The 12,480-nt window shown below is 33.3% G+C and overlaps 1 protein-coding gene across 1 annotated transcript in view; it reads right to left on the reverse strand.

The window, feature by feature from the left end:
- Nucleotides 1-966: 966 nt before the first annotated feature.
- The window catches only part of LOTGIDRAFT_156153 (hypothetical protein), a gene marked incomplete at both ends in the record, with an annotated part of 42,917 nt that continues 31,403 nt past the window's right edge, over nucleotides 967-12,480 (reverse strand). The window contains 2 exons of the mRNA XM_009046173.1: nucleotides 967-1,035; nucleotides 6,879-7,093. Coding sequence (XP_009044421.1) covers nucleotides 967-1,035; nucleotides 6,879-7,093 — 284 coding nt within the window. The remainder of the gene's footprint in view (nucleotides 1,036-6,878; nucleotides 7,094-12,480) is intronic.

Below are 12,480 nucleotides of genomic sequence, written 5' to 3' on the forward strand. Positions count from 1 at the left end.
GTTGGATACAAACAAATTTCAGATCACGTAATATGAACCGAAACTATAACCGAAAAAAATAAAATTAACTTAGTACACATTTTGGATTTCTTAAAAAATAAATATAAAATTTCATATTTATAAATCTAAAAAAATCATCCTCAATTCATTTAAAAATGGAAAGGTTGGGGAAGTGGTTTTTTCTAGAATTATTAAATTCTATAAAAATATTGGTTGCAGGGAATTGTTTTATGATCTATAGGGCCCTAATAGACAATTTCATGGCTACCTCTATCCCAACAACATTTTGCCATCATGGGCCATAATCAAGAAGTTGGATTTCATTATTATTATGCCTGTGAATTTAGTGTCATAATGCTTGTGAATTCATTATCATTCTGCTTGTGAATTTATTATCATTATGCTAATTTATAATCATTATGATGGTGAATGCATTATCATTATGCTTGTAGGCTAAATGCATTATCAATATGCCTTTGAATTCATCATCATTATGCTTGTGAATTCATTATCATTATGCCTGTGAACTCATGATGAAGGGTTTGAAATTCATTATGCCTGTGAATTCCTTATCATTGTACTTTTGCAATATGCTTTGGGACATTGAATAGAGACAAATTCATCGTTATGGTAGCGAGGTTGGTCGGTTATTTCTAATTTGATTGGTTGGTAAATATTACGAACGCCTGTGGAGAGAAATATTCACAAAGGCATACGACAAGATAACCGCTTAAAATCGGTTCCAAATTTATACATAAACACATAATATATAAATAATAATAATAATATATTAAAACAAACGACGATTGGTCGAATTTTCATTTTTCAAAAATATTTTGACGTCATTTTGTTACGTGACGTCATTTGTCTTTAGTGACGTTAATCCTCTCTAACCTACATTGATTTGGTGCTGAAATACTTCCACATGTTTATCCATAGTATTACAGTTTTTCACATAATAGGTCTTTATTCACTGGATGTTCGTTTATTTTTGTCTCGTTTATCACGACATCCACTATTGTTTCGTTTTGTTATCTGCAAAAGATAAGGAATTCTAAGTTTGTTTTTGTGGAATTCCAGCCACCGATAGTTTCGTTTCGCGATCTGATACAGATGCTAATTTGACAATGCCTCAGCTTGATAATCACATCTTTAGTTTCACCTACTTCCTGTTTGTGATAACGCCACCTGGCGACTATTACCGATAGTCTTAATTGTCCAGTCTTCAATTATACCATACAGTAACCTGTACCTTCTGCCACATTGGTAGTTCGAACAAGCACGGAAATTGGCTGACAACATGGAATCGTCTGACACACTTATTAGTTCGGTATCTGCAGATGCTTCCAGCGTCAGTTGCCAATGCAGAAGTTATTTGGTTTGGTTGCCATGGAACTCATCGAAGCGACACAGATTTGAGATTCTGGGAAATTTAAGAGTCAGCAACTTTTGAAACTTTAGGCTACTTTGAATTGTCATATTCGATAATCGTTCAAGAGTTTCTTTTCATGATATCCAACACAAACTATTGAACACATCCACGAACTCTAATTTTCTCATATGTTTGGAAACACAAACAATCGAACACACCAATAAATCTCAATTTTTGTCATTAGTTCAAAACACAAGTAATCGATTGCATCGTGGAATTAATTCAGCGCACCAATCGAACTGCTAAAAATGTCTGAGATGCTGTTGCTATTCTGGTCGGCATCGAGCGAGGGTGTCTGGAGGTCCGAGAGTGAGGGGGAGGAGCTAATGTCAGAAACGGCTGGTGATTGGTTCTTTGACATGTCATCCATGGATAAGGAATCGTTGAGTTTGTCGTCTGACGGGGATCCTGGATTGTCGCCATCTTTACTATCTGGTTCTGTTTTTAAAACGTTTCGTCTGTATTTAGCACGTGCATTTTGAAACCAGACCTAATAATAGAAAAAATGTGAATCATGAATAATAAATAACACGGGTTTTAATGTATTTTTGTACTTCGAATGTGGATTCATTCAATCAAAGGCAATGTTAGATACAGATACTAAAAGAAAACGAAACATTAAAATTTTGTGTGTAGCCTGTTTAAAACTGAACGAAATATTTATATAGAAATTTGCAAATATTAAAAGAAAACGAAACATTAAACTTGTGTGTAGCCTGTTTTAAAACCAAACGGTACAATTTAACTTGTGGGTAGCCAGTTCAAAAGAAAACGAAACATTAAACTTTGTGTGTAGCCTGTTTTAAAACCAAACGAGATTTGAAGTTTGCTGCAAGTTTTTATTTGACAATTATCGCCGAATAGAAGGCGGTTTTCTGAGCAAACAACCCGACATGAAAAAGTATTATTCAATTTTGAAAGATATCATTGAAACGCAGAACGATTGAATTCGGCAAACAGAGGGGTCGTCGGGTCACTTTTCTAAACACGTAACGTGTGTCCATAAAACAAGCTCGAGGATTTTACACAAGTATTTGTACATTTACTCGTGGAAAATGGGAATAAACACTCGAAATACAATGACGTTTTTCAAAACAAACATTGTCATGAGAATGAAGATAAAAAAAATTCAAAAATATGTCCCGAATTTGCTTTTTAACGTCACAGACGCAATAGGATACATTTTTAAGCAAGTACTTATCATACAACTCGCTTTTATGCATTCAAATTTCTCGATGTTCTGAAAACGGTAGGTAAACATCCAATCGTGCTTGGTCGGTAAATGGCGGGAAAATTTATTCGTTTGGTTCATACAAAAGGTGTCACGAGTGACAGATATCTATTTTTGCCCTTGTAAGAGTATTTATCAATATTTGCTTACAAAGGGCAGCGTAATGTATAGAAATTTACATTGGAAAATTGATATTGTGTCGCTAGCCCGCCTACATCGCAGAGGACGTTATTGTATATATACAAAACCTTACAAATATCCGCCTTACAACTTGCATAATGGCCACCATTTGAACAATTTCGCTCAATATCCAACATTATTATTTGCAAATACTTTTGATATTTTGAAATCAAGTGTGAAAAACGTGTTATGAATAATTCAGATTCTGCCGTTTTTTGAATAATGCGTATTTGTATATTGTAACTAAACTGTGGCATTTTGTGTGTGGTCCATGTGAACGCTTTCTTGGGACCACCGAAAGGGAAGTGGTCACAAGTCCAACCACAACGACGGTAATAGGTGTTCCGTAACACCCCTCACCTAATACCCAAAGCCCCCCCCCCACCCCCCCAAAATCCCCTATCCGCCACCCATACCCTGTTCCCCTACTTTTTTCATATCGAGTCATATTTTGTGAATTGAAAAAAAAAAACGCTTGGAACCATTTCATGCACGTTGTAGGAACAATGGTGCCATTGAAAAATACCAGCACAAATTAGCCCCATCCCCATAAACGTTTTCTCCTTCGAGCTCATTTTCAATTTTCCATATTCTGTTAAATTTCAGTGAAAGGAAAAAAAATTGCTTGGAACCATTCCATGCAGGTTGCAGGAACAATGGTGCCATTCTCCGAAATTACCAGTACAAATTACACGATATGAAATGTGTGTTTTGAGGAGAGAAAATGAATATTGTGAAAACAGTGAATGATAAAAACATATTCATGATAATCTTTCTACAGGTTTCTGTTTTAATTCATTTCGACCACACACAGTTCTTGTCTTAAAGGAATTGAAATTAAGTTTTACTCGTACATCTGTGCTTCAGATTGGGCTGATGGGCAACGCTGTGGAGTGTGCAATAAGGGAAATTTTGTCAGGACATCAGTAAAGGGATCTTTAATGTGCTCAGCCTGCTGTAGTAAACGAATCCAACCCCTGATTATTCTCTTCACCAACTGATAGATCAATTTTATTTTTAAATAACCCTTTTCAAAATGAAAATTCGACTGCTAGTTTGTCTGCAATCAATGAACATTGTACCAGTAAAAGTGGCGATAGTAAAAGTCTTCATGCCAATATTAAAAGCTACCCAGATCTTTAAATTTATAAATTGATAAAGCTATCATTATTGCTCTAAGATCTTTCAATTATCCCTTTAACCAACACAAGAACATGTTCATCAAATTTTCACCTTTAACAAATCTCTCAATTAATTTGTATCCGATTTGAAATTCAACAGTGTTAAACGGTTTATTTAATCAATTTTTATCCAAGTGGGTTTCATGCAGTGTTAAACGGTTCTCGACTTGTGGCTTAATGCAATTACTGGCAAAATTATCTTGAACGATTTTCTTGAGACTTGTCTTAACGATCCAAGTCGAACATTTTTCTAACAAAATCACATTTTTGTTAAATCATAAATTTTAAATAAATATTTACAGAAAGAAATATTTCTTCGTTTTTTGTAATAATAATTCCAAAATTTTAATTAACTGGAACAAAACGAGAGAAACGTCACTCTTTTTGACGCATCAACATATTAAATACTAAAATAAAGCCACTGTTTTCCTATCTACCGCCATATCAATTGTCGCTCTTTTTTGACGCATCAATATATTCAACTAGACCAAAAACCAAGATTTTCCTATCTACCACCATGTCATATGTCGCTCTTTTTTGAGGCATCAATTTATTCAACTACACCAAAAAAAACAACTGTGTCGTCCTATCCTTGCAATATGGCAACACGACACGAAAACAGGCCGTTCTCTTCAAGATGTCGGATGTCTATAAACACACGTGTTTTTCATATTTAACCATAATATTTTCAAATATTTCATGGCAAATTTATAAACAATTTTAATCAAATGTAATGCTTGTTACTATTAAGATTTATAGTTTTATAGCTTGACACGTCGTTTAACAAATAAATTCGGGAAATTAGAGCCGTGTAGTCCAAATTTGGCGGTCAATTTAAAGATTTTTCGAATTTTCGTTTAATATGGCCACCTTTGAAGCAGATTCTTGAACATGTTTAATTTTTTCCATGTAATTTCGAAGATTTTGAGAGTATTTTTTGATATAAATTTTTCTAAAAATTCATTCATTCCTTCCAAAAATTCAAAAATCATTTTACAAATTCATTCATTCATTCATTCATTCATTCATTCATTCATTCATTCATTCATTCATTCATTCATTCATTCATTCATTCATTCATTCATTCATTCATTCATTCATTCATTCATTCATTCTTCAATTCATGCATTCATTCGATAGTCAATTCATTCGTTCGCCAATTCATTCATTCATTCATTCATTCATTCATTCATTCATTCTCTGCAAGTCTAAGATTTCCCAAGAAAATGCCGTATAATCCCTGAATTAAGTAGGCTATATTTCGTATCGTGTCAAACTAGTGGAAGCCAAGTTTTAGATTTCAACCCAAGTTTTCAAGACGTTTAATTAGTAACATCCGTACTGACTCGAATTTCACTGCCAATTTGTTACTATTTTCTTAAAACTGGGGCAGAATTTGGCTGGATATAAAACTTATGAGACAGTGGTGTGACTAAAAAACGACATTATTCGCATTCAAACGAAGCAATAGTAACGATTAACATTTTTGAACATATAAAATACTAAAAAATAAAAACTCTAGCTCTATTGAGAAATAAGAAAAAATCTGTTTGAATTTGGACATATTGGTGTGCCTATTTAACCAATTTAATCGCATATAACAAAATCGAACGAATTGAATTTTACATACTTTCAAAATAAAGTTACATATTCACAGTTTGTTATTGTTTATTATGGTTATATTCGATATTTAGTCACCCTTTTTTTTCAAAATAAAACATTTTTTCAAATGTTCCAAAATTTGATTTAAATGTCATTTTTTTTCAGATGTTTAAAAATGATTTTACAAATCAAGATACATAACCCAGTGTTTGTTTTGTGTACGTTAAAGTCAAAATATTTTGTACGATTTAAGTAAAGATAGTGTAAACATCAGATCTTGATGCTGGCGATAAGAAAACAGTTTGTAGCGATTCGGCTATAGATAGACCATCTTACATAGATTTGATTTCTAGATAACCGACATGGCATCTATCTAATCTGTTTCGGGAGTTGTGACGTCATTAAACAAATATTGAAAATTGTAATTGTATTTTAAACACTGAATATCCTTTGTTTATTGTAAATATTTTTTTTAAGTAGAAAGATGGTAATATTCATTCATTCATTCATTCATTCATATCATTCATTCATTCATTCATTCATTCATTCATTCATTCATTCATCCATTCATTCATTCATTCATTCATATCATTCATTCATTCATTCATTCATTCATTCATTCATCAGTTCATTCATTAATTCATTAATTTTTTCATTCATTCATTCATCATTTCTCACCGAAACTAAGAATCTGAATGAAGCGACCGAAGCACTTTCTAATATTTGCACTCAGTGTGAGGGTAAGGGTAAATAAAAATAAACAGCCTTATATAATGTTATACACAGTTAAAGTTTACCAAAATATCGAGCAGGGTGATTCGGTGTACGATTCGTTAGAAAATAATCAACTTTAGGTCAGCTGAAAAATCACAGTGGCCTGCCTATCGAGTACACATGTAGTGGAACTGTGCGTCGAATTTTTATTTTGAAAAGAGTTAAGGATAGTTGAAATTTAGTTTCACCATTGAAACTGTTTGATTCAGTGTAGATGGTTTGTATTAACCGTTGCTCATTGAGTTAAATGGGTAATGGTAGCAGAACTATACGTCCAATTTCAATACTAAAAAGTACTACGGGTAGTTGAATTGAATACTATACGCTGGTAAAGCAAATATATACATATGTATACTGTATACTCCTTAGTGTTCAAAAAAAATCCACAACTTTGGTTTGAAATCAAATGAACAATATTAGCTATGTGAACTCTCTAAATGGGATTATGGGTTGAAAAAGAGATGGAACATATCCTTACCTGTAAAACTCGCTTATTTAACCCCGTTTTCTGTGCCAGTTGTTTTAAATCTTTAGCGTCTGGGTTGTGATTTAGCGCGAAATATGACTTCATCGTCCGTAACTGATGGTGTTTGAAGGAGGTTCGGACTCTTTTTTGCCGAGATCCTTGACTATGGTAGGATTCTCGATCTAAAACTTCTCCTGGTCGTTCGCCATTATCAAGGGGACCCAAACCTGAAAAACAGAAAATAAAAAATGAAATTTTGTTTTATTCTAAATTGATTGAGGTTGAGATATAATATGGTTGTTTAAGTTGTTTTGGGTTATTAACGTTAATAAGACACACCCAACACAAGATTGTTATAGCCTATTGCATCTGCAATGCATGGATGGAGAGGATAATTAAATACACTAAAGAAATGAATGAAGGATTGAATGAATGAATGACGTATTTAAGCTATAAATTTATGTTTAGCATTTTCAAAATCAAATCGATCTGGAATAGTCTCTAAAAGTTTTGAAACAGATTAGGCGAAAACCGTAAACCAGAATTGCATCTCCCAAATCGTCAACTGATTTAAATAACACGGCAATTATCACAATAATTATCAAGGGAATTAATTGTGTGTTATAATTCTATAATTTACACCCTAGCATTTAATACGGCAATCCCTTGTTGTTTAATCGAGTTTGTGGTGATCCGCGAAGCTTAATGGCCCAGGAACAGCTTTAGCGTCACGAAATCAGCACGACAGTTCTACTTGCTTCTCAGTCCTAGCAAACGATTCCAATTAGGAGGCACTGATTTGGCCAATCAAGCACAATCCTATTTAAGTCTTAACGTCTTGGATAGTTTGTCAGAAGATTTAATGATTTACTTGAGTCTTTGGAATCGTTCCAGGAATTTCGATTTGTAAAATCCGATAAATTGTGGAATCTTAACACGAAAGAATGTCCTCAAGGATACAGAGAAATTTTTTTTTCCCTGAAAGAAAAACGGAACGATGATATTTTGATTTTTTTTTTAGAAATAAAGCTTGCTTAAGAATTTCAGGCAATTATTCACAAAGAGACGTTACTTAATATTTTTGTTTCGTATTTTGGGTTAAAGAAAATTCCTAACGAAAAATACAAAAATTCGAATTCTAAGAATGGTCATAATTATGTATACTTCATTAGTTAACTATTGTTTCGTTTACAACTAATCTTGATAAGACGATCACAAAATTTGTACGATAACAACAAACGTAACAAAAGTCATAAAATTGCAGTCAGGTGTTTAAGAAGGAAATAAACTAGAAAATGATGGCCGCCAGAAATCTAAATATTTGGTTTCTGTGCCGATTTCGACGGTTTACTTTGTTTTTGAACGCCTCATAAAATTCCCTCAGCTGTTCTCTTATCGTTATTCTTATTTGCCAACTCCCTAGGGGGCGCCACTTGATTCCATCACTTTCCCGCCACTTTCATGGTGTTCACGCATAGTTCTCGTCAATTCTCGTATTAAAGTATGATTTATATTCTGTAGGGAGTGAAAGCCAGATGTACACGTCAATTTTTTTTTCATTTTTGAGAGAAAATCAGAATTTTATAAACAGGCTATATATGCCTCGTGTATTCTCACTTTTGGGCATAGGTAGCCTGCGCCCTCATTCGTTTCCTTTCATGAATGATTACCAAATTTTAATAAATCTGTCCAAGGTCGGTGCCATGTTAGGTTTTCTAATGCACCCCTCCCCCTTTCTACCACCCTTCATCGTGTTGTCACGGCTTTAGTACGGTTCGAACTCTATTTACACGCACTGGCAATTTAATGGCATGTCCGTAGAGCCTCGTTAGAGCTATAATTTGTGGGGCACTTTGACAACCGACATAGATTTAATATACGTACCAAGCTGGCTGTGTTTATTTTACGGATTTTTAGAAATGTTACGCAAGAAAAGAAACATTGACATGTAAATTAAAAAACAAAATTGAAATGAATTTTACAGAAAATTTTGAAAGAAAACGACACTTTTTTGATTATTTGAAAAATATGGAATTTTGGTAAACTGAAAATTTCAAAAATATTCCAGTAAAATTTGAAGGTCAAGGACAATTTTCCTTGTTTACGTTTCAGACTTCAAAGTATTTTCGAAGTTTCGTTCCCCGGGGGATACGTTCACATCCTCTTACGCACGAGTTTGGATTCCAAACTCCCCCGAAAAAGTTTGACCTTTAAGAGTTTTCTGATTTATATTGTTTTATTTAGAGAGTATTTCTAAATATAGTTTCCAGGGACAAAAATAGACTTTTATACAAATATGGAATTCTTTGATTTGTTTTTTGTTTTGAAACGTAGTGCCTCGAGTTTTTAGAATATTCTGAATCAAAAAAAGGGATAAAGGAAAAAAAAATCAATACTCGTGGAAATCGTTTCGAAATACATAATTTAATGTAAAGAACTCTCTATAGAATATAACAGTTTATAATATGCTCAACTAGAGTAACGAGGTGTATCACTCTTCAGAGTAGTATACGGCACCAGGTTTGCCTACAAATTCATATTAATAAAATGGATAATCAAAACTTTTAAAATATCTCAACAAGACAAAAATTTATCAAAAAATAAAATCCATTTGCAGACAGAAAATGTCACCTCCGGTACCAAAACACGACAATGTATCAAAACAATATAAGCTGAAAATTTGACAAGCAGGGCATCAAAACATAAGTATCAACTACAGGGAAGGAATCCGCGTATTGAATCATGTTTGTTTTCAATCTGCATACACCCACACGTAAAGAACATTCCTTCATGCTATCTTTTTTCTTATCCATGCATCTCTAACGGTAAATTCGGTCCATATCAGATTTTTGTCGACATATGAACCAAGAATTTGACAAGGGGCTATCACTTTTTATAATCCACCCGGCGTTTTATTATGAAATAAAATATTTGACACATTCCTTTCCCATGTTTTTATATTTTTATATTTTCGTTTTGGAGTAAATTTGATTCCTTAATATGATATATGACGTTTTGATGCGATGATAGATCTATGAACAGATGACATGTACAATGAAGAATTATATCGTTTTGTGGTTAAATTCGGATTTTTTAATGTGTACAAATTTTTATATTTTCGCTCCAAAATGAGGCTTTAATACTATGCAATGAACAAGCTTAGTCTATGCGAAATTTAATGTAGTAAATTTTCGTTTCGTAATACATTCGATTCCTTGTTTTGAATTTGCTGCATGGTTTTTGCTAGAATGGCTGACGAATTGCTAATCTCTCAAGGCAGAATAAACGTCATGCTGATATAGAACTTTCATAAAATTATGCCACATCTTTTTTTATAATACTTGATATGGTAAAAAGCAAGATACGGACATAAATGCATATTTTCGTTTCATAGGCAAACTTGTTGGCATTCTAGAAAATATACTAAATCATTTTCAAGACATATCATCGATGTAGATAATTTTATATGAGTTTGAAATTTGACATTTGTCATAATATTTTCGTTTTTTATTTAATAAGATTTCACAATTTGATTACCAGAAGCGTTTTTATTTTTGTATTCCGATTTTTGATATTGATATAGTTTCGTTTTATTTTTGTTTAATTTTTCAATAAGAGAGTTAAGAAATTTAAGTAGTGAATCGCTGGTTGTTTTGATGTAAGCGATTGTAGTTGTTGATCTAAGCGGACCTGTTACGACGACCCCGTATACTGGAATAGTTTGTGTATTTTGGCAGAAAAGATTTACATTACAATATAAACTGGGCGTCGCTATCAAGTGCCAGTCAACAAACTTTTAAAGGGATGTGGTCGTCTAAATTCAAAAAGTCGTCATAACCTAATTACAGATTCCCTTAACACTTTTAAGAAAGGAAATATGACTTTGGTCTCACATGTAAACTTACTTGAATGTTAATAAGAGTCTGGTACCGTCGCCACTACTGCCTGTAAAGGTTGTTTATTAATTGTAGATGTAAAAGACAAAATTAACAGTTCTGATAAGTATTACAGGTAAATGAAACTAAACTATCATTGGCTGAATGTTAGACAGGACCATGTCACCTTGGTGTAATGGACCTAATTCTGACTCGTGTAAAACTAAAGAGTCTATGTTTGTCCCCATGTGCTGAATGTTAGGCAGGACCATGTCACTTTGGTTTAATGGACCTAATTCTGACTCATGTAAATATACCAATCGTTAGATCATGGTATCACTTTAAAATATTGTGTAAAAACAACTGAATGTTTATTGCTCATAGAAGGAAATCGAAACAAGTAAAAATTCTCCAAAAAAATGGCGATACGGCTAAGTCCCACCTGCCAAACTGATCTCTCAAACTGAATATGTCATAGAGAGAATCGAGGCGTTAAATTTGGTTTTGAGAATAAATATTGTTGTAAGTATTGAAACGGACTAGTGACGTCACGGGCCGCTTATCGCGGGAAAAGTCACGTGACAGACACTTCCTGTGAATGTATTTTCGACAAGGTAAAGATTCTCAGAATGTCAACATTTGTCCACAAAGCTGTGAGAACAGATTTAAGTCCTTTCGGAAAACCGACGGTCAAATTTCTTAGCTTCACGAAGACAGTTAAGAACTGAATTGGTCATTTCAAATGAACTGTTTGAAATCCCCCCACCCTCCTCTTAAAAAAAACTCTTACAAAGACAGCATCTAATCTTGAAGACAATCGGAACTGAATTGTTTTGGTCATTAAAAATTCCAGAGATTGTTTCGGCCAGAAATAAGGATGTTGAAAGACGAGGCTAACCAAACCATGTTGATAAACCTGGTCATATATTACGGTCGTCTGCTAGTTAAATCTGACAGACGACATGCCAAGAATCCCGCCACAAATGATCGGCTCCATTTACACCCCGACAGCCGAAACGAGATTACTCGTTTACGACTTATTTACGACTATCGTTGATGACAGATCTAATGAGACTTATTTATGGCAAGCAAAGCATTGAATTCTGGGTAATGATAAAATACAGGTTTTGTATTTTGTTAAAAAAGACGATTTACTTGCTATACTTTGAAATATTTATATGAAAAAAATCGTAATGTATATTATCGGCAATTTGGAGTCCATGCCTATTTTTTTTTGTTGGAATTCACGAATTTTAACTTTTTGATGATTTGATAGCTGTCAGTCATCGTTGGAACACTTCAATTACGTCATAACATTGAAAGAAGATACGAAAATTTGTTGTCCACCTGTTGTAAAAAATCTGTCGTCTGCCATTTCACTTCCGGTTTCTGTTACAGCCACCATATTGAAATTCATCATAATATCATTATAGGGACGTACTTTCACCTCGATTTCATCATTTTCGTTTCCATATTTTATTATCAATCTTATAAAAATTCAAATATGAACGTTTCGTTTAGTTTGATTTCGAAAGTTACAAAAATCGGACTACGCCAATTAATTTTCGCCAGTAAGTAAGTAAAAAACGAAGAGTTAGAATGAAGAGTATTAAAAGATAATATTTAGTGGTGATAGTTTCCACATGTGACCCGGGAAATTCTTTAACTTGTTCTTAAATAAAATGAAAACATAGCTGTATATTAGAAACCCTTTAACTTTGAATCTTATAAAAATGCGA

Source organism: Lottia gigantea (assembly GCF_000327385.1).
Source record: "Lottia gigantea unplaced genomic scaffold LOTGIsca_10, whole genome shotgun sequence".
NCBI classification, from domain to species: Eukaryota; Metazoa; Mollusca; class Gastropoda; family Lottiidae; genus Lottia; species Lottia gigantea.